Raw genomic sequence first — 26,749 nt, 5'->3', positions numbered from 1 at the left:
CGAGCCCCACATCGGGCTCTCTGCTCAGCAGGGAGCCTGCTTCCCCACCCCTCCCGCCCTCTCTCCGGGGGCCTCTTTGTCTATTTGTGATCTCTGTCTGTCAAATAAATAAATAAAATATTTAAAAAAAAAAAAGAGAGAAGAAATACCAAGTGCTGTCAAGAATGTGAAGAAAAATTCTGACCCTTGTACACCGGTGACGGGAATGTAAATGGGTGCAAACACTGTGGGAAACAGTATGGAGGTTCCTCAAAAAATTAAAAACAGAAATACCATAGGATCCAGTTAGTTCCACTACCGGATATTTACCGAAAGAAAACAAAAATACTAATTCGGGGCGCCTGCCTGAGTCAACTGGAGGAGCAGGACTCTTGATCTCAGGGTTGCGAGTTCAAGCCCCACGCTGGGTGTAGAGATTACAAAAAACAAACAAACACAAAGAAACAACAAAAGCACTAATCCCCTATGTTTCTGGCAACATTATTTACAACAGAAGACATGGAAGCAGCCCACGTGTCCATCAGCAGGTGGATGGACAAGGATGTGGCAGACGTACACGTCAGAGTATCACTCTGGCTAAGAGTGAGATCCGGCCACCTGCGAGAACACAGATGGGCCGAGCGGGTGTTATGCTATGTGAAGTACGTCAGCTAGAAAAAGACGAATGCCGGGCGCCTGGGTGGCTCAGTGGGTTAAGCATCTGCCTTCCGCTCAGGTCGATTCCAGGGTCCTGGGACTGACTCCCACAGAAGGTTCCCTGCCCAGTGCGGGGTCTGCATCTCCCTCTGCCCCTCCCCCCACAACACCTTTGCTGGTATTGTCTCTCAAAAATAAATAAAATCTTAAAAAAAAAAAAAAAGAAAAGGATAAATACCGAATGATTTCCCTTACATGTGGACTCTAAGAAACTAAACAAGTAAGTGGGCTCTCAAACACGGAGAACAAGCTCATGGTTGCTGGCGGGGGGGCAAAGCAGAAATACAAAAACGGGATTAAGATGCACGAACTTTCAGTTATGAAATAAGCAAATCACAGAGATGAAAAGTACAGCACAGGGAACACAGTTGGTCACACTGTAATGCCACTGTATGGTGACATGTGGTGACTTCACTTATCCTGAGCCCTCAGTAACGAATACAGTTGTCAAATCAATATACTGTATACCTGAAATTTTTTTTAAAGGTGTTATAGTGGGAAGGATTCATAGTCTGTATCCTATATGGAAGCAGTGACCTGCCGTGGCCTCAGGAGGGGATGGTTACTTGGGTCAAATACTGCCATTCCTAACGGGACAGATAAATCCTTACCAGCTTCAGACTAGACAGTGATACGGACAGATACACCCTATGAAAAGGTCAACTTGGTAGCAACAGCGCGTGGATGAAGGGTCAGGGGAAGCGGGAAGTTGGATTAGGATGGTGTGGATGAAAATGATGGCTCGACCTGACAGTGACAGGGAGAATAAAGAATGGAAAATGTGGCAAAATGTGGGGACGTGGGGTAAATGAGGTTAAGTCAAGGATGGTGGTTCGCAGGGGCTACTGACTAGATAATGCCCAGAAGCCGCACAGCGAGCGAAGGAAATGCAGGCTGCTGTAGTTTCAGTTTTCGTATGAGGACATAGCCCGGGGACTGATGTCCATCAGCTGAGAGCTCTGCTAGGCTGGAGGTCCCCCGGGAACAGCACGTTAGGATACGCAGTAAGCAGCTGGCTGAGGGCCTAAAGCTAGCTGGGCTCTGGCTTAAAGACCCAGATCTAAGAGTTCCCTGCATGTAAGCGATGAGTGAAGTCTGAAGTGTGCCTGGGGCAACCGGGGAGGGGGGGGCAAGGCTCCTCATCGCTGGAAGCCTGGCACTGCACACGGAGAGCAACACAAAGCGGGTTCTCAACACTACTGGGTCAAGAAGCACAGCTGGCCACGTGGGACCTGGGACTGAGACTGCAGGGGGCCCATCTCGCCGGGCCTCGCCCTCAGCCTGCGGGGTCCTGCGGGGTCCGTACTAACTCTGAGCCGTGAGCATCAGCGCCGCACTGGAGGGGGCCAGCTGGTGTCTGGAGAGCTGAAAGAGCTGTTAATGGGAAAAACAGGCATTTGGGGTCAGAAGTGTTGGTAGGGCTTTTTTGGAAAGAACAGAGGCAGCCAGCCAGTACGGTCTCTCTCCTAATTACATCTGGCCTGGAACTTGTGTAATGATCCCCAGATCTCCTTGACCTCCCAGAGACATTTATCTTTTCTGGTTACAAAAACACTGCAAAGAACTAGGCATTACAGAAATGTATGGTTTAGAGAAGTACCCGTAATGCCGCTGCTCCGAGCCAACCATTTCATATACATCCAGAGACACTGTCATTTTATATTCTGAAGTACCCAACCCATCAAAAATAGAAAATAACACCTATTTCAAATGTTTATTGCTAAAGCCCCCATGTACTTAAATTTTACATAATTATTTAATCTTCTTAACAATCTGAAAAATTAGTAGCAGCTAATTTTGTTCACAAACAACAGAACAAACGAGGTTCAGAAACATTAAGAAGCGTATCTGAGTTTACTGAGCATTAAGTGAGTGGGCTGGGATTTGAACACACAAACTCAGATTCTTTCCACGAACACCACACTTTTGTTGTAAGCACCTATAAACTTCTGACTCAAAATTGTTGAGTCTCTTGAAAAAACGGGTGTAGTGGCAAGGTGTCGAGCATATCTGATTTATTTTTGAGATAGTGGTTTGCTTTTGGATTTAACTAATTGACGAAATTCCTTAACATTCATAGAATCAAAAGCTGAAGACGCTGCTGGTCACATCCTGGGATTTCTACCAGTTTTAACTCTGGAAGGTTATCCTAAAGAGTGGGTGTGTTATTCTAAGACGAGGCAGTCCTACCAGTCTACCAGTCTGTCTTCTAGGGGTTGGTGTTGCTATGAACAGCCTTCCCTGGGACTCAGCGGTCTGACTGCTGTGACGTCAGGGGCAGATCGGCGCGAAGTCTGTCTGGTCAGCTAAGGCCCTCGTGTGGCTCTTGAAGTTTCGGAGCTGCGGGTGCCCTGAAATTCAAAGAACAGTGGAGGGGCCCCCTAACCTCCTATCTGTCCAGACTGCCAAAGATCCTGGAATCCTCTCAGGTCCTCTTTTTCCCAAATCTCAAACTAGCTCAGTTCGGCTAGTTTGGTGCCTCTGTGTTTTCAGTTATTTTTTTTCTCAGGGTACCCCTAAGCCAGAAGAAACACCTGGCAGTTTTGTTTCTTAAGTAATTCGATTCAAGCAACTCAAGTATTTATGTCCTAACAACTGAGTTGCCACTGGGGAAAAAAAAATCATCCATATAATGGAAAAAATTTTTTAAATTCACTCTTAAATAACCACAATTATTTACTCATGAGATGTATACACCATTGGATACAGAACAACACACCCGACCCTGAGCGTCGGACTGGATCCGCCACATCATTTCCTGTTCCACATGGGCCGGGCTGAGGACTCGGCCCTTTGGTGAGAGCTCACGCGAACGCACAGGCCAGCCTGCGGCTCAGGCAGTCAGCTTCTCTTCTGGAAAAGCTCGAGGCTTCCATACAGACTTATAAAGGAAACCGTGGAACTCCGAAGTGGCTGTTTTGTTCTTCTGAGCTTTTCATGAGATGGGCCACTAGTCAGCGATGCTCAGCTGTGCTGTGGTATGTCTGCGCCGGGACTCTCCTGCTCGCCGAGGCGGTGTGGAAGGTGGTGGGCGCGCCACGTCTGGGGAAAGGCCATGTGAGCTCAGCTCCTGTCTCCTCACTTCCTCTTCTGCTTATTATCAACGCCTCGGTCGGACCGTGAGAATTAAGTACTAGAGATGAAGTTCCTGATACAGGCCCGGTGGCGATTACGATTTACATAATGCCTGGAATATTTAATTCTGTAACACCCAGAACATGTCCGATCATTTGCAGTTGAAAAGCTCATTCTCAGCCTCTCCTGCTTCAAAAGTGTGACAGTTCTGTCCTCGCATTACCAAGATGACACGGCTTGGCAAGACTGACGGTCCCCAGAGGAGAAAATGTGTCTCAGAACTGTTTTCTTCCTCTCAGGGCAGGAACGTCCCACCCCGGCCCCCAGACTGCAGGGCAGCCACAGGCACGACTTAACACGATGAGATTAGTGTGAGGACACTTCAGCTAAGAGAGCAATCGGGCGCCGTCACCCCGAGTTTTAATCACCACTTGGAAAGCCCCTCCGAGGCTCTTTCACGTTTTCATCGTCACTTGCAGTGACATCTGCAGGGGTTTGCTGGGAAGAAGTGTCAGAGCTATGGCGGCTCCCGGAAGCGGCCACAGGACTTCCCAACACCCTACCCGTGCTGCATACACAGCACTCGTCTGTGGGGAGGCTGGAGCCCGTGCTGGCAGCCGGGTGAAAGCACCATTTGATTTGTCTTGGTAATTCGATGGGACAGCTTCAGTGGCTCTGTGTCCCCATTTACACTGTTTAGCTGTTGGAGGGACCCTGCTTGGGCGCTGAGGCTGTAAGAGGTTGTACTAACTGCTTCCCCATATCCTAGACATCAGAGCAGAGTTTAGGAAATTGCATATTTGGTTTTCTCTCAGGTATTTTTCACTTGTAATGAGGAAAGCTTTGGTCACTTTTGATTGAATTAACTGATTGGTATTCCTTGTTCAACAATGTGATATGGTAAGAAATATGTATTTGGTCTTTTTCTCCAGCTCCTGGCACACAGATCCTGAAACCTACAGAACCTCTAGAGTGATCAGGGGTGTCCTTGGTATGCTATTGGGATGACTGGAGGCTGGGGCCCTCTGGATGGCTTCAGGATGGGGCCTGTTGCCAGAGAGACCAAGGCATGACTGAGGGCTGGAACTTTCGTCCCCAGCTCCTCCTCCTCGTCCCCACTCCCCAGATACCGGCTAGCGGCCAGTGATCTGGCTAACCGTCAGTGCGTCAATGATTTAAGCAATGTGCCTAGATGAGGAAACCTCCCTAAAACCCTCTAACGACAGGGTTTGGACAGCTCTCGAGTGTTGAACATACCAAGGTGCCGACAGGGTGGTGTTAAAAGAAACCAGAGGCCTAACCTGGTGACACCTAGGCCACATCAGCAAACCTAACTTAATGCCTCACCTAACTGCAGTTTCAGCTCTGCAGGAGTGTAACCTTTAACCGGTCAACACGGACTTCCTGCTCAACACTAGGTCATGTCCTGACATATACCTTCCACTCCCCTTTGGACAGAGCTGCCTAAACAATGCATTCCTTGCTAATAAATTCCTTTCTTTCCTTCTTTTCTTCCCTCTTTCTTTTTTAAAAGATTTTAATCACTACATCCAACATGGGCCTTGAACTCACAACCCCAAGATTAAGAGCTGCATGACTGAGCTGCCTGGTGCCCCTGTTTTTTGTTGTTGTCCTTAAGCCTTCTCTCTATCTTCAAAAACTTCTTCTGTTTAGCTCAGCAAAGCATCCCCCTCCTCGCTAGATGGGCTGCTGCCCATTCCGAACAAGAAATAAGACCAATTAGATCTTCGTATTTACTCAGCTGCATTTGGGTGTTACTTAACACCAGAAACGGCATGGAAGCTCCACAGACAGCCCCCCTGTCCCCCCTCTACCTTGCCCTACATTTCTCTTGCATTTGGCTGTCCTGAGTTCCAGCCTTCATTTACAAAATCAGTAAATGTGAGTCAAGTGTTGTCATGAGCTCTGGTGAGCTAGTCTAGCAAATCAGCAAACCTGAGGAAGGGCTCAGATTTGTAGCCAGAACTTTAGATCTAGTGTGTCGCTCTCACAGTCCTAACTAGGCATTATTACAAGCAGAAAAGGAAGTGGGAATCTAGCAGCTGCTTAGCTGCTTAGTGACCTAGTGGGAACTGAACCCAGACCTGCCTCACTCCAAAGTTTGTTACTTTCTCTCCATTGCCTCAATGACCAGGATTTCTAACACATCTGAGAAGCAGCGACTAATGTCCCAACTCATGACAAGCCCAGAAGAAAAAGCAGTCATTCTGGAGTTCCATTAGTTCCTTTATAAATCTGTAAGGCCTGTGGCTTTTCTAGAAAAGCAGCTGACTGCCTGAGCAGGTCTGGCTATGCATCCGGGCCATCTCTCACTGAAGGGCTGATTCTCTAAACTGACCTATTTTTTACAACCATCCAAAACATTCAGGACCATCCTTATACCCACTTGAGATCACTGTATACTTCATTTATAGCTGCATTCCTCTAAAAGACCTTCCATTAGCATACACCTGTGCTTTTTCTAAACTCTGTTTTTACTGCTGTATGATGGCACATCTTGGTCACTGCCCCCACCCCCGAGCTTCACTCAGTGCAGCTCAGCCCCCTGCTGTTCTCAAGGTGGTCACCGGGTTTTATCTAGACTATTACACCATTGGTCACCAGGTAAAATCACGAGTATTTTAATCCCTACAGCTCCCAAGTAAAGAAGAACGTTACTGGCCATCTCTTTCCATGTTTTAAAGGACTGTTCTTTTTTTTTTTTTTTTAAAGATTTTATTTACTTATTTGACAGAGAGAGAGAGAGAGAGATCACAAGTAGAGAGAGATCACAAGCGAGAGAGGAGGAAGCAGGCTCCCCGCTGAGCAGAGAGCCCAATGAGGGGCTTGATCCCAGGACCCTGAGATCATGACCTGAGCCAAAGGCAGAGGTTTAACCCACTGAGCCACCCAGGCACCCCTAAAGGACTGTTCATAAAGTTCTTTTTCCTTTTTTTAGAGGGGGGAGGGGCTGAGGGGGAGAGAGAGAATCTTAAGCAGACTCCACACCCAGCACAGAGCCTGATGTGGGGCTCGCTCTCACAACTCTGAGACGGTGACTTGAGCCAAAGTCAAGAGTCAGATGCTTAACCAACGGAACCACCCAGGTGCCCCTATAAAGTTCTTTTTCACTAAACTCTACTCTAAAGTCAAACTACTGTCATCAAACTTTTTGGCTCAACACGCTTTTTAGAGTTTATCTACCGGCCGCAGAGTCTCTCGGCCGGAGAACACCTTGCCGTGGATTTGTCCTGGCAGCTTGTTCCACTGCTGCAGCAAACGAGAATAGGAAGCTTCTGTTTGTCTGTTTTAATGTCAGCTCTATGCCCAGTGTGGGGTTTGAACCCATGACCCCAAGATCAAGAGTCATGTGCTCTACGAACTTAGCCAGCCAGGCGCCCTGAGAACAGGAACCTTTTATGACTTCCAACGGTCAACAGGATTAAGTTCCAACTTCTCTGTGGGGCAAAGTCCTTTACTGTTTGGCACACTTTCCAGCCCTTCCTTCTGCCACTGTTCCCATAGCCAGACCCTGTCATCACCATCCAGTGACTCTGGGTGCTTCCCAAGCCCTAGGCCTTTGCACGAGGTAGTTTCTCCGTTGACTGTGTCCTCTACCTCCTCTTCGTGAACTCTCCTACTCATCCTTCTTTCAAGCTCTCCAACTCCTTCAGGGATGGTCTCTCCTCAGGGATCCCACATCTCTATTAAAAAGTTCTCACAGGGCTGCCTGCGTAGTGCAGGCGCTTGAGCATCCAACTCTTGATTTTGGCTCAGGTCATGATCTCAGGGTCATGGGATCAAGCCCCACAGCCAGCCCCACGTGGGCTCCATGCTTAGCGCAGAGTCTGCTTAAGATTCTTATCCCTCGGGGCACCTGGGTGGCTCAGTGGGTTAAAGCCTCTGCCTTCAGCTCAGGTCATGATCCCAGGGTCCTGGGATTCGAGCCCTGCATCGGGCTCTCTGCTCAGCAGGGAGCCTGCTTCCCCCTCTCTCTCTGCCTACTTGTGATCTCTGTCAAATAAATAAATAAAATCTTTAAAAAAAAAAAAAAAAAGATCTCTTATCCCTCTCCCTCTGCCCTTCCGCACTGTGCTCTCTCTCCCTCTCTAAAATAAGTAAAGAGATCTTCAAAAAAGGTTACCATAGTACATCATAAATGTTTATTTGTCTTTCTCCTTGGACTCCTCTGCCTTCGAGGGTAGGGGATCCTACTATCACTGTCTAACTTCTAAAGCGTAGCAGGAAACTAATTAGAAAGCAGGAAGAATGAACAGCTCTGAAATAACCGCCATGAGCAAAATGACTGAGATGGGTATATTCATTTAGTAAAGAGAGACCCAAGCACCTACTGAGTGCTCGCTAGAGGATACGAATGGTAAAAAAGACATAGTCCCTCCTCTCTGAAGAGTTTGCAGGCTCATAAAAGAGACAGATTTATAAACAAATGAACTAATTATAAATATGCAATAAAAGCTCCCAAGAAACCAGCAATGCAGTAAGAACTATGAAGGAACACTGCTGTGAAAACAGAAAATGGACAAAAGAACTAGAACGAGAAACTCCTTCAGAGATGGCGGTAAGCAAAGTACTGTCAAAGTGGGCAATTCAGTTCGATCTAAAGGATGAGAAGGAACTAACCACACCACGGCAAAGGATAGGGGCAGACATTTCAGACTGAGGGAATAGAACACGCAGTGGCTCTAGGTGAGAAAGAGTTTTGCTCGTTCAAAGGAATTCAAAGACCAGGGTGGCAGAGCAGAGTAAGGGGAGGCCCGGCAGAGATGAGCTCGACGAGGCCCAATCAGGCAGCACACTTTCTGGCTCTGGGGAGATGTGAATTTTAATCTAAGTGCAAAAGGCAAATACGGTAATAGGATGATTCTAAGCATGACATGATTCAATTTATTTTCATAAGGTTTTTGTTTTTCCTACTGTTACATCAAGAAGAGATTGGAGGAGAGCCACAAGAATGCAAAGATTACATTTGCTGGGACTGACTTCATTTCAGGCCAAATGATCTAATTCTTCTGATCATTTGGTCCAGTGCACATCATCTTCTAAGAGACTTGTTGCTGTTCAATTTATCGGGCTTCTCACCCCTGTTCTCATAAGTCATCATCCAAAGTATACTTTCCTGAAATTCCAACAATTCCGGTATAGGCCTTATTAATGTGCTCAGTTCGTGAGGAATGAGCCGAGGTGCAGGGCGCTGCCGTGACATCCATCTAGCAAAACCCGGTTCCCATCCAGTTCTGAATGGCCCTTTAGCATTTGAGGGAAACATGAGAGCTACTACCACATGTGAACAACAGCCACTATGTTCCATTACAGGATTAGGGGTCAAGGTTAGGGAAAAAACAAGTAACACACTGATGAACACAAGATCATTCAAGGGGGTAAAAATAGAAAACATGTGTGATTATTAAGCACATTCGTGAAAAAAATATCAACTTTAGCTATGTTTGATGAAGTAATACTTGTCATTATAGTCTACGAGAGAGCCGCTATCCCCTTTCTCCTTCAATGGTAATAAATATACGGGCATGAAAAGGCAATCTGCGGCGCCTGGATGGCTCAGTCCATTAAGCATCTGCCTTCGGCTCAGGTCCTGATCCCGGAGTCCCAGGACTGAATCCCATGTCGGGCTCCCTGCTCCATTCCCTCTCTCTCTCAAATAACGAAATAAAATCTTAAAAAAGAAAAAGGTGGGGGGAGCTGAAGCCTAATAAACTACTCGTGTTCTTCCAATGACTTTTAGGATTAAACATGCTCACGGGTACCACCAAGTAAGCCTGGGTCATCAGACTCACAATGAGAAGATCCTGGACAAGCAGAAAGAGGGCGACTATGTACTTCCCGCTAGAAGAGCCTCATCTTGAAACGTATCGTATCACTTCAGTCCTGGCGTGCTGAAAACCAGAAACTACAGATTCCCAGGCAACATCAATCATCCTTCCACCTGGGTTCCCTTCACCAACCGAAGGGATGACAACATAGCAGTGACAACATCAGGTCTTAGGTAGGCGCTCCTACCCTACTTGACAATTAACAAAGCAAATCTGAGTGTGAATGGCACAGGCGCAGTGTTCGATCACTTCTGCCGGGGTCTCAGCAGCAGCTCCCTGAATACAGGGTCCCTCCACTTGAGCCCCCAGTCCTGCTGATGACCACTTCAGTAAAAAGAGTCTACAGGAGCCCAGGAAGGCCCTGAAGAATAACAGAGAAAACAGAAATATGTCCATGACTCCAGGACAAGCCAGGGAAAAATTTTAAATATAGCTGACCCTCTTGGAAAGTGTCTTTCTATTGTGGAAAGGCGCATCAGATCCCAAAACCTGACGATGACCCGCATACCTCCTACCTGTAACAGACGTCAATACCTGAACTGGACGCACGGAGACCAGCATACAAGTCATCGTGTGTAAGGAAATAAATAGACATTCTTGGCTGGAAACTAAGATTTTGTGAGACTGGAGACTGACTTCATCTTTTGGGGTCTGATTAATTCTAAGTGACAAAGAATGGGTGCTAAAACTGACTTTCCGGAAGAATGAGGTTGATGACCAATCTCAGACCGTGTCTGGTCAATGTTTAGCCGGCCAGCCCATTTCTATGACATTTCTAGCTCTGCTCTCTGTGACTTCAATAAGTACAACATCAGGATGTGCTAGGGTGATTTAAAAACTGGCTAAGTAGGGGCACCCAGCGGGATCACTCGGAAGACCATGCGACTCTTAATCTCAGGGTTGTGAGTTTGAGACCAAAATACTGGCTAAGAATAGAACCTGAGCACCGTGGGAACCCAGAATGAATTGTTAAAGGAATGAACAATAAGCTTAAAAGGACTCATCCTTTTCTCTAAATCAAGTTGCTGATTTGTAGAGGAGGCTGCACCAAGAGCCACGGAAACAGCAAAGTTCTTCGAAGTGTGTGTGTGTGTGCGCGCGCACACGTGCCCACTTATGCATGTGTGCATAAGTACCCATGTACATACCTGCACTCAAGGCCACGCCAGTACCACGGTGGCAAATGGACATCGCCATGGGAAGAGACCAGCTGCAAAGAAATACACAAAGGCAATTATAAAAAGGAAAATATGGGACACCTGGGTGGCTCAGTGGGTTGAGCCTCTGCCTTTGGCTCAGGTCATTTATTCCCTAATAAACTTACTATCCCAAATTTTTAAATCCAGTTTTCCTGGATTTAGTAAACATTTCTTAATCCATCGTCGTTTTGAAATACTTTGTCATCAAATCATGTTCTGAATCATTAATTTGCCAGAGCATTTCCGTAGAAGGACAATTAACACTGCTATATTCTGGACCTAGTTCTCATGCTCGAGAGGACTGTTTAGTGAAATGGAAAGAAAGGGAGTCTTTGGATAAAGTTAACATTGATCCTGGAAACTCCAATTAGAGAGGAAATGCTGAACATAATCAGACCATATTTTCACAACTCTAACAGGAAGCTACTCAAGTAGGCTGAAAAAAATCTCGGAAAGAAATTCTAACTATGTAATGAAAATGGTCACAGTAAGAAAGGAGTAATGGCTAAAGAAATCCCAAAAAACTGGCTAGACACCACTCTGCTTAACTCAGACTTAACAGGATAAATATAAAAGGTGGAAGAAGAGCCACATAACAAAGGACAAGCAGAGAACAAGGACAGAATTTGGTTAGATAAATCAGGAGACTAAAACCCAGAATGAGCTGAGGCTTGCAAAAATGTCAAGGACAACAAAAAGGGGCTTTTAAAATTGTATTCAGGGAAAGCAAGCCTCCTAACCGGGATGGACAATTTTATGTTAATAGATGACAGAGTACAAAGCAGATTGCTCAACTATTTTATTTGTCAAAGAGAATGATTATCAGACTGAAAAAGAACAAATATTGATTTGAGAGAACTGAAAGAAACAGAGGTGGGGAAATTGTAAGACACGGCTTAGCATTCCAAATGGACTTAGGGCTCACGGCCAGCAAATGAAATCCCATGACTGGAAGGTCTACCAGATGACGCGTGTGCACAGCTCTGGATATTCAGAAATACCGAAGCAGAAAAATGGGGGTGAGACAAGAAACTGCTCGAGTCAAACGTGACCTTAATTTTCAAAAAATGGTTACAGCCACAGCCTGGGTCAGCTGGGTGCTGAGTAGGTAAAGGAGATTTTATTTCCTGAACAACCACAGTACCAGATCCAGTCCCGCATGGCCTTCTAGAGTCTTGTCACTCCTTAGCAGGCACGTTAAGTGCTGAGCCCCATGAACCTGGGCAGAACGTCAGGACTGATGGCTTCAAGAAAGAGAAGGTAGCAGAAGTGACACTGCGTGACTTCCAAATCACACCCTCACAGGCTGTGAGAAGCCCAAACAGCTCCGTGTGGAGAGCTCGGGTAGGAAGGCTCAGGCGGGGATTAAAGGATGGCACCCCTAACAGCCAGAATGAAGCCAAGTCATGTGAGTAAATGGATCTTCATATTAATTCAGCCCCAGCGTTGGTGGGTTTTTTTATTTTTTAAAGATTTTTATTTATTTATTTGACAGAGAGAGAGACACAGTGAGAGAGAGAACACAAGCACAGGGAGTGAGAGAGGGAAAAGCAGGCTTCCCGCCAAGCAGGGAGCCCGATGCAGGGCTTGATCCCAGGACTGAGGGATTATGACCTGAGCCAAAGGCAGTCGCTTAACGACTGAGCCACCCAGGCGCCCCCAGCCTTTGTGTTTTATAGCTGAGGCCTAGACATCACAGAGCAAACGCAGATCGTTCCCACTATTTCCTGGTAGAACATAAGTTAAGAGTCTAGGACAGAAAATCAAGATTGTTTTAATTCACTTATAGAAAAGAGAATCACTAAGAGCCACTAAAATCTTCCTTCAGGAAAAGTTTTTCTCAGGACACAATGAGACCCCTTTGAACTCAGGTAAGATCTTACTCATCTTTGTATTTCCAACTCCTAAAAGATTATCAAGCACACTGGGAGCAATCAACAAATAAATGATTTGAAATGTACTAATTTTGGGGCGCCTTGGTGGCTCAGTGGGTTAAACCTCTGCCTTTGGCTCAGGTCATGATCCCAGGTCCTGGGTTCGAGCCCCGCACTGACCCCGCATTGGGCTCTCTGCTCAACAGGGAGCCTGCTTCCTCCTCTCTCTCTGCCTGCCTCTCTGCCTACTTGTGATCTCTGTCTCTCAAATAAATAAATAAAATCTTAAAAAAAAAATACCACTGACAGAGTAAAAAGCATTTCTCCAAGGAAGATACACAAATGGCCAGTTAGTGTGTGAAAAGAGGCTCAGTGCCACCGATCATTAGGGAGACGACAATCAAAATTAGAAAGCGATACCCCTCCACACCCTTAGGATGGCTGTTATTAAAAACAACAAAAGACAAGTGTTGATAAGGAGGCAGAGAAAGTGGAATGCTTGCGCACTACTGATGGGAACATAAAACAGCACTGCTCCTGTGGAAAACAGTAGAGAGGGCTCCTCAAAAAATTAAATAAAGAATTACCATGTGATCCAGCAATTCGGTTCTGGTACTGGATATCTACCCAGAAGAACTGAAAGCAGGAACTCAAAGAGGTACTCGTACAGGGATGCTCACTGCAGCGCTATTCCCAAGAGCCGAGAGGTGGGAACAACACAATGGCCCCGCGAGGATGAACGGGTAACCAGACCGTAGCGACACACGTAAGAGAGGATTTACTCAGCCTCAGAAAGGAGCGGACTTCTGTCTGACACAGTCTACGATATGGATGAACCTTGAAGACTCTGTGCCAAGTGAAATAAGCCGGGCACAAAAGGACAAGCATTGTATGATTCCATTTTATGAGGCACGAAGAGTAGTCAGATTTATACAGAGAGAAAATCGAATGGTTAGAGGCTGGGGTTGGGGTCAGAGGAGAATGGGAATTACTGTTTAATGAGTACAGAGTTCCAGTTTAAGAATATAAAAGGATTCTGGAGATGGGGAGTGGTGATGGTTTGTACAAGGTGACTATGTTTAATGCCACTGAATCGTGCACTTAAAAATAGTTAAAATGGCAAGTTTTATACTATGCATGTTTTACCACAACAAAAAAATTTTTAAAAAGACAACCCAATTGAAAAATGAACATAGGGGGCACCTGGGTGGCTCAGTGGGTTAAAGCCTCTGCCTTGGGCTCAGATCATGATCCCAGAGTCCTGGGATCGAGCCCCGCATAGGGCTCTCTGCTCAGCAGGGAGCCTGCTTCCCTTCCTCTCTCTGCCTGCCTCTCTGCCTACCTGTGATCTCTGTCTGTCAAATAAATAAATAAAATCTTTAAAAAAAAAAATTGGTGTGAAGATGTTTATAAAAAAAAAAAAGAAAAAGAAAAATGAACATAGGATTTGAATACTCCGTTCTCCAAAGAAGATATGCACATGGCCAATAAGCATATGAAAAGATATTCAAAATCAATAAACAGTGTGCTTAGATTTATTTTGAATGATTCAAGGTCAAACCAGAGCCATTGGATAGAAGATGTAAGTTGCAGCAACTTCAATGAAAGAAGGGTCTTTCTGATAATTAGAGAAGTTCCCAAACTGGAAAAGGGGGGTAGTGAGTTCCTTGTATATTAGAGGTATACAAGCATAGGCAGAGAACCACATGAAAATACTGCAGAAGATATTCACTCATTAGGTACAAAGGTGACTTCGAACTTTGTGTGCATGTGTGAGCAGCACCTTTCTTGAAATGCAAAAACGCAAAATGTAAAACAGATCAAAGTAAAGTTGCTTTGGCTACCCTGGGGCCCAGGGCCTACCGTTTCATGTGCATGTTGGCCAGCCTCCAGCAACTATCCATGAAGCTTAGTAGAATATCCAAAGCCCCAAGGAGCATTCTGAAAACCAATGTGGTTGATGATGTAATTAAATTTTAAAATAAAGTTTTGCTTTTTTTTTTTTAAGATTTTGTTTAGTTATTTGAAAGAGAAAGAGCGCCAAGCGAGCACACAAGCAGGGGGAGGGCAGAGGGAGAGGGAGAAGTAGGCTCCCTGCTCAGGAGCCCGACATGGGGCTTGATCCCAGGACTCTGGGATCATGACCTGAACTGAAGGCAGATGCTTAGCCGACTGAGCCACCCACTTCCCCCCAGGCCAGGGCTTTAAATATAGATTCAGAATAATATAAGTTCTTCTCATTATAATCCTCCCGCCAAATCTTTTCTCTTAAAAAAAGCTCTACCATAAAGTTGCAAGGATTAAGATCACTTATTAGGCTCCTTCTGTTTTAGTACAATGTCCAATTTCTGCAATCAGAATTATTTCTGGAATCTGGCTTGGAAAAAATCTGAAGGGTTGTGGTATTTGTGGAGGTGGTTAAAACATGGCCAGCCTCCTGGCAAGAACCCAAGAGGAGGGCAGTGGGGCTTGAGGAGCAGCTCGAGAGGGGATTTTCTCTGACACCAGCATAGAAGCTATCAAAGTTACTTCCGAGGACACCAGATGCACCTGTGTCCATGTGTACACTCACACGTACCTGTGCCTCTGGGTCTGCACACACATACACCCCAGCTCTCCCTACTGAAAAGGCCTAGAAACCACGAAAGCCTGGTAGCAATGAGCACATCTAGCACCCAGATCTTGACTGCACAGGAACCATGCTCAAGGGCTCCCACTGGCTGAGTATGGGACAGTTTGGACGCCAAAACAAAAGAGAGTAACAATGGAACCCTTTGGGCAAAACAGGAACTGTGAAATAATAAGAAACACGTATATACACTGTCTCCATTCCTGGTTCCTGACACTGAGCTCCTAAAACCCTTATAATCTCCGGAGTGACAAAAGGAGTGCTGGAACAGCTTTTGTCCTCCTATTTGGTCTTTGACCCTGATTCCTGACACACAGTTCCTAAATCCCTTGGAACTTCCTGGGTGGTAAGAGTGTCCTTTGTTTTAATGAGGTGACTCGGGATGGGGGTTGGTTACCGGAAAGACTGAGACATGATTACAGCTTTTAGGCCCACCCCCTCTTTTTCCAGGGAGGGAAAAGGGGCTAGAAATTGAGTTAGTATCTGGTCCTGCCTACCATAAAAATCCCAAAAGTGAAGAAGTCTCAGTTTCCAGGTTGCTAAGGATATCCGCATGTCAAGAGTGTGGTGTATCCCAACTCCACGGGGACAGAAGCTGCTGTGCTGGGAACTGTTCCTGACACATAGGCACCTACAAGGGTACCTGGCCATTGATCTGCACCAGCTGTAACGTAACTAGTGAACTAGCCCTTGTAAGGTAACTAGTGAACATAAGTAAATGTTTCCAAGTTGTGAGCAACTCTAGCAAATTACTGATCTACTCATATGACATGAGGAGGGGGCAGAAAGAACCCGTGATTTATAGCTGGTCAGTCAAAAGCACAGGATTTGCAAACTGGCATCTGGAGTGGGGGACAGTCTTGTAGGACTGAGCCCCTGACCTGTGGGGTCTGCACTAACTCCCAATAATATGTGGCATAAATGAACTACTCCACACCCAACTGGTATCCAGGGAGTTGGGAAACTGGCTGGTGTGGGAAAAACCTCCACACATCTGATGTCAGAAGTGCTGAAAGCAGAGAGGAAACAGTGCTGTTTTTCCTTTAGTTGGTGTCCTAAGAGTAGAGGAGACATGAGTTTTTCCTTTTAGGAATCCTTAAATCTGTACTGATAAAGAAAGCAAGCTTTAGCCTATTTATTTATTAATTTACTTATAAATAAATCTACTAGGTATGATGGAATTAGAAAAAGTACAATCTGGCAACCACCACAGTAATAACGGATTCCTAGTAATAACTAATAAATGCTGACGGTAAGTATCAATAGACCGGAGACGGGAGGAAGTCTCACCACAAAATAATTAGCGATTATAAACACAGTATTTGTACTCATGAACTTTATAAATGGAGAAACCTAAGCAGACACACTGTAACTAGATAAAAGTCAACATCTCCAGTAATGGATCAATCATCACATGTAGCCCCCATCCCCACCCCCACACCCCCATCCCCATCCCCCGCACCCCCATCCCCACCCCCCGCACCCCCATCCCTACCCCCGCACCCCCATCCCTACCCCCCGCACCCCCATGCACTGAGAAGACCACAGCATCACTTCAGAGCTATTCCTGCCAAAAATGCATAAATCACAGGAAAACGCCAGGCAAACGTGAACGGGAACACTTTAAAAATGTTAATGTCATGAAAGATAGGGAAAGACTAAAAAACTGTTCCACACTTGAAGGAGATCAAGAGTTAAAGAGACAACTAAACGTAACACACGATCCTAGGCTGGATCCTGGACCTATAAAGGACATTACTAGGACAACTGACAACATCTGAATAGGATCTGAGGATTAGATGGTGACACTGGGTCAAAGTTAATTTTCTGATTGTGATGGTTGTACTATGAGCATCCTTGCATTTTTTTTTTTTTAGAGAGGGGTGGGGGCGGGAAGGGGCAGAGGGAGAGGGTGAGGGTATCCTGTGGCCAGGATCAATATCACCACCCTGACTGAGATCAGGACCCGATCTAATATCGGATGTTTAATCGACCAAGCCACCCTACAGTGTCCTTGAATTTAAGAAACACACACTCAAGTATTAAGGGTCTGTGATAGGCAGAGTAACAACCTCCCTAAAGATGGCCACATTCTAGGCCCTGGAACCTATGAGTATTTTACCTTAAATGGCAAAGGGGAATTTAAAGTTGCAGATGAAACTAAGTTTGCTAATAAACTCACCTTAAGCTAAGGAGACTATCCGGGATTAGGGATTACCTGGATGGTTCCAACATAATCACAAAAGTCCTTAAAAGGGGGAGAGGCTGGCAGAAGGAGGGAATGGAGAAGAAATGTGACAACGGAAGCAGGGTCAAAGTGGTGGGAGGAAGAAGAAAGTCACCCATCATTGCTGGTTTTGAAGAGGAGGGAGGAGGCCACAAGCCAAGGAACTCACAGCAGCCTCTACAAACCACACATGGAAATAGATTCTTCCCGTGAGCCTCCAGAAGGGAATGCAGCCCTACCAACACCTTAATTTTAACCCAGTGAGACCTATGTCAGCCTTCTGACCTATGGAACTGTAAGACAGCAAGTGTGTTGTTTTAAGCCACAAAGTTTGTGTTAACTTGTTACAGCAGCATTACAGGACTGATGGAACATCATCTAGCACTTGAACTTAAATCATCTGGGCATGTTAATGAATTGGGACTGCACATACAGCTCTACAGGATTTCGGTGTACCGTTTTTGTAACATTTATGTAAATTTGAAACTGTTTCACAATAATGTTTTTCAATTAATGGATATTACATTTTGACCCACCAGCATTTTCCAAATGGTAATTCTACAGGATAAAATACCCTCTAAGGCCAGAAGACAGAAAACAGTCTTTTTCTTATATAAAAGGCCTGAGGGAAATACTCAGGGAGGCAATGGCCCAACCTCCAGGACCTTCACCCATTACTTCTAGACTCCCTGGTTCCAGAGACCTTACCTGTAGATGGTGATATGGGGAGACAGAGGACGGTTTAAATCGGTGTTCTTACTCCAGAACCTCTCCATCTCTTCCTTGGCTGTGGTTCCCAAAGGAACAGCACTAAAATAAAACCAGAAGGTTTTAAAATGATTAAAAGTAAACTTGGCTTAAGTGTTTATGTACAAAAAGTTAAATCAAAAAAGCTAAGCTCTAAGCTGGGCTGGATGAACCCACTGCAGAAGGAAAACACGTTCATCCACTCCCCATCGCTATGCCAAGTCTGACTCAGTAATAACCTCAATCACCCAGGGAGGTCGTATCAGGGGAGAATTCCTCTTCCCAAACCCCCAACGCATAGGTCAAGCAAAAGAAGCTCAACTTCCTTTGCATTGTACAGCAGAGCAAGGACAATATTTTAAAAACATTTACATAAATGAATCACCCTTTCCCCAGGCCACGGGTGTTGTCTCATACATCACCACCTGCTCTCATCTGTTTTGTCAAGACACCCTTTCAGGTTTTCAAAAATCAAGAACTGCATCAGCTCGGTACCTCCGAACAGTTTCTTGGTTTCCCTTGTCACTGGGTTGGGTTGAAGCCAAGTGTTGAATGGCTGTGTTCAACAATTTAATTTATTATGTACCCATATTAAACATGATTCCATTCCCCTCAAGAAAATATAACCTACCCATAGATTACTGATTACAGAAAGAAAAAAACAGTAACTTCATAGTGGAAAAATACCTAGCAGACATTCCCTTATTCATATGATCACACGCCCCCGATGCGAATGTGACAGGGAGTACATACCACTTAAGTATGACTCCTGCCGAAAATGGGTAACCTGACTCTAAATTATAGGAAACGGCCAGACAAATCCAATTTGAGAAACATTCTACAAAATAACTGGCCTGTATTCTTCAAAAATGTGCCACCAAAGGCCAAGGAGGCTAAGAAGCAATTCCAGATTAAAGGATACTAAGAAATATGACAAGTAAATAGAATATGTGAGCCTAATCAGCTCCTGGATGGGGAACAGAAGACTGTATTTCTATAAAGTACATTATTTGGGACAAATGGAAAATCTGAAAACTAACTGCATGCTGGATAAGAGTACATCAATGTTAAATTTCCTGAATTCAATAATTGTGTTTGTATAATTATACTGCTATATATAAGATAATGTTCTTATTCTCAGAAGTAGTATTTAGAAGTAAAGCGTCATGGTGTCTGCAACTTAATCTCAGAGAATTCAGAGAAAATACTAACAATAATTAAATACACATCAGTCTGGACCACACTAGATTGTCAATCTTAGACCAGCTTTGACCAACAAAAATTACAATTTCATAAGACACAACCTAAAATACATAAAACTCTAAGTCAACACAGCGAAATGTTAACAACTGATGAATCTAAGTGAAATGTGTATAGAACTCCCCTGCACTACTCTTCAACTTTTCTGAAAGTATAAAACATTTCCCAAATTTAAAGTTGAATATTCTTATCCTTCCTTCTGCTACCAAGATGAGAAAAATAGTGACCACAATCACTAAATTTTCAGCTAACCATCTGGAACTTCCTTCTTTCATATGTACCCCTAAAATCTAAAGCAACACCCCACTGCTGTTGCCTGAGGGCAAAAACGTTAAGTCATAATAACCTCCGCAAATTTAGGAACTTACTTTCTGATACAGAGCCGAGGACTAAGGTGGGCACGGAGGCAATGACGGCCAACATGTCTGCAAGATAAGAGAATAAAGAGTCAGTGGGGGTGGGGGGAGCACCTGGCTGGCTCAGTGGCTGGAGTCTGCAACCCTGAATCTCAGGGTCGTATCCCCCGAGCCCCACGCTGGATGTAGAGATTACTTAAAAATAAAATCCTTTTTTTTTTTTTTTAAAGAGAGAATAAAGAGTCAACACACATTTAGAGATCAACATCAGTTTATCAACTTCTCTATTTTTGTGTCGTATTGGATTTAGGATTAGAGGGGAAAATTAGTAAGATGAAAACAAGGATAGTATCAATGTCTTTGAGAAATTTTTTAGTTGGAAAGCTACCACTTCAAAGAACTGGGGAATAATCACGTACATAACCTAGAAATGCAAAATAAAGTTTTCGCTGAACATGAATAATACAAAACAAAAGAACAATCAGAGTTAGTAACGTTCAACATTTCAAGTTAGGTCTTAAAGGAGGTGATGAGTAAAGGACAGAGGTAAATAAGAACAAGAATAAGAATAAGGGTAAGAATATACCTTAGTTACCTGCTGCAAATGGATGAATTAAGAAGGCTGAAGAACCCGTGGTGTGTGGGAGGAGGGGCCTAACTATTCAGCTATCATCTTGGGAACTACCATCAAGTTCCAGACAAGCTGGATGAACTTCAAGTCAAAAAAGCATGGAAATGCAAAGATTTCCCTGACTAGTGAAGAGTTGTGTGAAGAGGGTACACAAGTTTGATACCAAAAAGTTACTATTTTTGAAAAGGTATATATCAGTACAAAAACTGCTTTTCAAGTCTAAAATGAAGATGTGCCCAGGCATTCTATGTAAAGTTTAACGGACCCAGAGTTCACATAGTATTATGAAAAGCAGGACAACTACACCCGTTTATTCAACATTATACTAAATCTTTCCAAAAGTATTTAAGAAAGTGAATTTCTGGCACTAGAATTAAAAATGCATTGTTCTACAAAAGTTTATGGTATATCTATTATATGTAAGGCACTGTGGGGATATAAAATATCCTTGAGATCCAATGATCTTCTAAAAAAAAAGCTCATGGTGTCCCTCACACCGATGACATGCTGATACTAGATGCATGAACAGTTCAAAATCCCTATGCTTTACACAGGACAGGAGAAGGGTCCACTGTCGGAAGACAAAATAATCCAATCAACACTTCCTTCAGCTCTTCCATCTTTCCAGCTTTGGCGGCAAGAGGTGAATACTGACATTGTGCCCCCAAGGCTCCCAGAAAGAAGTGGGAACAAATGTCTTCCATCAATTGAAGTAATTGTGGCTCCGGAGTTGCAGGGCACGCATTCCTCGCACCAGGCTGGGTCCAGGCCCCCAGCGACCCGGCAAGAGTTTGCAGATGTGGGTTGGAATCTACAGCAGTCTGTCTAGTGCTATTGTTTCCCAGACAAATGCCAATGTAAGCTTTCCACAAGGCCCTAACAGACCCCAGTTGCACAAACTCCTAGCCTTAACCGAAATATGACAAAAGTAGGTATCTATCCTTGCCTTTCATGAGAGACCAGGAATTCTGAAAAGTTCTACCAAGGACCTGTACTTTATATGTTAGAGCTGAAAGGTAACAGTACGTTATTTTTAATTAATACGCCAGAATGTATCACTCTAGTTAGTACTGTTCCCTTTTAAATGCATTACACATGTCTACCCAAAATGTAATCACTGCTCAAATCATTTCTGAAACTCTTCTCTGGATTCGGGCAACAACAGTGAGGCAGAAAGGACAGTAAAGTAAAAAAGTCACACTGGAGTTCTAGTTAGTGTAAGCTGCGTAACTTTATGGAATCACTGGGCTGCAGCTTTTTCACTTATGAAATGGGACTCATAGGACCTACCTGATTGGTCACTGGGAGGATTACATAAGAAAATGTACAGAAAAGCAGTCTCAAAAATGCAGTATCATCCATATATATATTACTAATATTTCATTGGTCTCGCCAAGGTCTTTAGAATTAACATCACATTCTTTTTAAAATGCTCAGTGGTGATAAAAATATTCATCTGCTGAAAATGGATTTGACTTTTGGAAAAAAACAAAAGTTATTCAAAGCCAAGTCTATGGGATCAAACTAAATAAAACATTTTTGGTGCGAAACAAGATGTGACTACAATATAATGAGTTTCTCTTATATGACTTCGATATGACTTGATCTGATGGTATGCCAAAAAGTTTTAGAAATATCTGGGCTAAGAGCAACTCTAAAATACCTGTAACTTTGAAGGACAGGATGAAGGGGAATCATCTGTACACGAAAGTTCTCATTAGGGGCACCTGGGTGGCTCAATCGTCAAGTGTCTGCCTTCGGCTCAGGTCATGATCTCAGGGTCCTGGGATTGAGCCCTGCCTCGGGCTCCCTGCTCAGCAGAAGCCTGCTTCTCTCTCTCCCACTCCCCCTGCTTGCATTCCCTCTCTCACTGTCTATCAAATTAATAAATAAAATCTTTAAAAAGTTCTCATTAATGGCTATTAGCACTCAACCTACTCCCAAGCTACAGCCTGATTTCTTCTTTCCTCTCACCCCCCCCATACATATGCGAGGCGTCACCCAATCCTATCAGTACTGTCCAAGAAACTTCAGTCCATTGTCTTAGTCCTTATTCTTTTCATTTCTCACAAAGAGGACTATAAAAGGAGCTCTTGGACTGCTTTCCCTAGCATCCCTCTCTTCCCTATCATTCAATATTACCAAAGCTAACTTACTGAAGAATAAAGCTGATTTCATTGCTTTTCTGCCCCAAAGTCTTTTAACAGTTCCCCGCTGCTTGCAGTTCAAGGTCTAGACCCACTCTCCCACAAATTCCCTTCAGCCCCTTATACGTCTACCACACAAAAGTATTATACTACATACGCCAAGAAAGAGCAAGCCATTGTAGGACCACATGCTTCTGCCTGTGCTGTTCTTTAAGTGGAACCTCGCTCACACTCTGACAAACTCATCCTTCAAAACCCAACAACTCCTGGATGGCGACTTCAGTTTCCTCAGCCTTGCTTGGGCCTTGCTTCTACACCACTTCTTATCTCTGTATCAACACATATTATGCTGTTTAATAATTAATCTATTCTCTCCTCTGCTAGCCTGAGCTCTTCAAGGATAAGACTGGGAAGCTTTGTGTCCAGAACACCTGTAATAATGTCTGACACATAAGAGAGGCTCAAAAAAAATGGTTTTGTAAATGAATATGCTTATTTTAAAAAGCAGTCTTATATATGTAAAGTTAAACCTTATTTTTAGAGGTGTTTCACAAGTAGCACTTAATATGATGTGAAGATAGTTAATGACTCTTGGTGACTTTGTGCTTAAGCACCATGAACTTTATTAGAAGCCTAGCTGTTCTTAGCTTAGTTCTGAATCTCCATCTTGGCTTTGGCAAGGCATTCCTGGACTGAGTGCCAACAGAGCGTGCATTCCTCAGCAGGTTATTTATTCCTGGCTAGTCTGCGAACTGTTTTGGGAGTATACAAAATATAGAGCACTATTGAAAATTCATGACATACAGTACTCTGAGCACTAATAATTTTTAGTTAGCCAAACATTAAAAATGTTTAACCCGTACTTCTTTTTAAATGGGCCCAAGTTATTGCTATTTTCATTCACAATGAGGAAACCACAATCATGGAACCGGTGACATTGACTTGTCCAAAATAATGGAGTTCGTGACAATACCAGAACTAGAAACCAGCTCCTATAATTGCTTCGAAGGTATGTTCCTCTGAGGCTAAATCAGCACATTATGAACAGTTCCAAATCCCTGTAGTGAAATGCAACTTGACTCACAACATCCATCAGAAAAAAAAAACTTGGGGGGCACCAGGGTGGCTCAATGGCTTGGGCGCCCAACTCTTGAATTCAGCACAGGTCATGATCTCAGAGTCGTGAGACTGAGCCCTGGGACCTCAACCCACTCTCTGCTCAGCAGGGAGTCTGCTTGAGATTCTCTCCTCTCTGCATACATGTTCTCTCTCTTTTTCTAAAATAAATAAAATACATCTTAAAAAAGAAAAAAAGAAAAAAAATTTAATTCCCTATGTCCCCTCTTAAGAAAGCCCTTGTGAGAAAAGAAGAGAGGTGCCCTTCCCATGAACTTCAAATTACTACTAATGAAAGAGAAGTCTATTTCTTGGCATTGAATCCTAGTGGTGACCATCCTACACATCTCAAAATGTGTATGCTTAATGAGTACGATAACTGTCAGCTTCTAAATTATCCTGAAACTCATAAAATGAACTGTTTAGAACCAATATGATCACAGCCAGCTAAATGTTAATTCTACCAAAGTCCCTGACATCTACCAAAATATATCAAAGAATTCAAAATCAGTCAATTATGGCAAAACTACCTGGAATAAAGAATGCAGTTCTGGCATGACTGGCCCTGGCATACCTTAGGGGGGGGAAAAAAGATACATTTGGAAATAAGAGACAGGGAGGAAAATGATGGATTAAAGTAACCCATTCCCGATCTCAACTGCAAGAGGAATCATTTTGTCACAGAGAAAAACTAAACAAAGTCCCTCTATTTTTATACTGGGTGACTCTAGTGGAAAGAGAAATGAGAAGACATTTGGGGAAATCAGGAATTAAATCTCAACAACATTAGAACTAACTTTCCACAACCAACAGTTTCCAAAAATAGGCCTGGCACGAAACTATGCTGGCCTCTGTACCAGGAGGGTCTGAAGTCACTGAAGTTGGTGCGTCCCTAAGGGCTCTGAGAATGAAACCTGGAAAGAGGACGGCTCAGAATGGAAGGAAATCTAGAGTACTCCGGACAGTGAATGACCTCGTATGGAAAAACTGAGACATCTACCCCCCCCTCCCTTCTCACCCCAAATGCAAAGGGAAATTACAACTGAATTAACCGGGCTGCTGTGGGGCAGCAGAGCGACCGCTACGGGCGCTGTTGCTAATCGCCAGCGCGGTAAGATCTAGGCCTCCTGTGCCCTCCGCCAGGGGCCCGTTAGGAACTCAGACAGTGCCCACTCGCAGCCAGCACGGGCGTCTGCAGCGGGTATAAGCAAAGACAGAGCACACCAAGATCCCTCTCCCCGAGGCCCAATTCCTGAGTAAGACCTCGGAGTCCTAGCGGATGATCCGCTGAACTTTACGGTCTCGGAGTTTGGCTCTGGGAGCGGTCCGAAGCGCAACCTGGAGAAAAAGTACTGGAGGTGGGGGAAGTTGAAGGGGCGACAGCCGCGCGCGCGACCCGTCGGTAGGCAGCAGGGGCGAGATAACGGGCCGGTGACCCCGAATACCGGAGCGGCTGGGGGAAGGGAAGGGGCCCTAGGATTCCACAGCGCGTGGCACGCACACCCGTGGGCCCTTTCCCTGCCCAGGCACGGGGCAAACACCCGTCAGCAAGACGTGAGGGACAGTGCAGGCCTCCCGAGGGCCGCGGACAACGACTCCCAGCCCCAGGCTAAAGTCACCTCAACAAGAGCGCAGCCATCTCGAGTTCCCGCCTGGACGGAAGTGACGTTCAACGCCCCCGCGGCCTTAGGGCGGGGTCTCTGTCACGTGACAACACGAGCTCTTTATAAGGGTTGGGGGGCGCGCCAGGGCGCAGCTTTGTTTTCTCCGCTCCTTCTCGTCTCGGTCCGTTGTCTTCCAGAAGAGCTTGTCAGGGCTTCTGCAGAAACGGAGCTGACTCAGGCTCTGCAGTATGCGTTTTATCTGCGAACATAATCCGTTTTGTTGAACATCTGACTTGTCCTCATTCTTCACCAGGGACTCCTCCGTCTAGTTAGTTTCCCTCCACCTGCTTCCCAGGTAGGGCGGCTAAGGCACCCACGGAAACGGGCTCCATCCCGTTCTAACGGGAAGCTTCGCCAGTGCAGAGATACACAAGTTGAGACCCAAGTTGAGGAAGGAGCGTGAGAACGACGCAGACAAGGGAGCCTCTTCTATCCACCTGGATTAGCTTTGTGCCCCACAGTTCCTGGGCTTCAGCTCCCGCCTGGGCTAGACGCCCACAAGTCAAACACAACGCTCTCTTGTTCCTTGTTTCAAGGCTATGTGGGTGACACCCACAGCTAGAGGAACCCGGGGTGGGGGGAAGCTCGTTTTGATTTTTAAACACACACGCACACGTGTGTGCGTGTGTGTTTGTGTGTGCACGCGCGCGGTTTTGAGGAACCCAAGCACAGCGATCAATTGCAGAACACTTGTGACTTAAGGAAGAAAAAAGGAGTGAGAAAGGAATAGAAAAGTGAATAAGTTCTTCAGTCTCGTTTTGCAGGGGGTGGGAGTGAAGGAGCGAGGCGCAACTCCTACTGAAACCTTCAGCTACATTAATATTCAGATCTCATTTATATTTAGCCCTCCTGCACTTCTTTCAGGATTTAAATAGCACAAATTCACTTATTTCTTCGTCAAATGAAAATACCATTTTGCATTTCTATAATACTTGACAAAGCACTTTTGTAGACTTTTGGGCTGGGAGGGACCTTAGAGGCTCTTAGGCCGGATTTTTTATCCAGTGCAGAAATCTCCTCTGCAACACTTAGGGCCACTGGTCTTCAGGACTCTGCTCTAACGCATTCAGTAATGGTTACCTCAAAACCCAAGTTTCATTTAGTGAACAGTTTAAAAATTAGAAAGTTGTTAAATTAAAGTACAGTTTTCTGGGGGTATGTGGCTGGCTCTGTCGGTGGAGCATGCGACTCTCCATCTTAGCATTGGGAGTTCAAGGCCCAGGTTGGGTGTAGAGACGATTTACAAATAAAATCTTCAAAAATAATAAAATAAAATAAA

At 44.7% G+C, this 26,749-nt stretch overlaps 1 protein-coding gene across 1 annotated transcript in view; it reads right to left on the bottom strand.

Annotated features, from left to right (window-relative positions):
* Nucleotides 1–25,488, bottom strand: part of SDHC (succinate dehydrogenase complex subunit C) — a 32,391-nt gene extending 6,903 nt beyond the window's left edge. The window contains exons 1-4 of the mRNA XM_032849475.1: nt 25,426–25,488; nt 19,925–19,981; nt 18,258–18,359; nt 10,769–10,830 (exon numbers count right to left, since the gene is read on the bottom strand). Coding sequence (XP_032705366.1) covers nt 10,769–10,830; nt 18,258–18,359; nt 19,925–19,981; nt 25,426–25,445 — 241 coding nt within the window. The 5' untranslated portion in view covers nt 25,446–25,488. The remainder of the gene's footprint in view (nt 1–10,768; nt 10,831–18,257; nt 18,360–19,924; nt 19,982–25,425) is intronic.
* Between the last annotated feature and the right edge of the window lie 1,261 nt (nt 25,489–26,749).

Source organism: Lontra canadensis, unplaced genomic scaffold (assembly GCF_010015895.1).
Source record: "Lontra canadensis isolate GAN:19392208 unplaced genomic scaffold, GSC_riverotter_1.0 scaffold230, whole genome shotgun sequence".
NCBI lineage: Eukaryota > Metazoa > Chordata > Mammalia > Carnivora > Mustelidae > Lontra > Lontra canadensis.
This window is presented reverse-complemented; position numbering and strand designations above follow the sequence as displayed.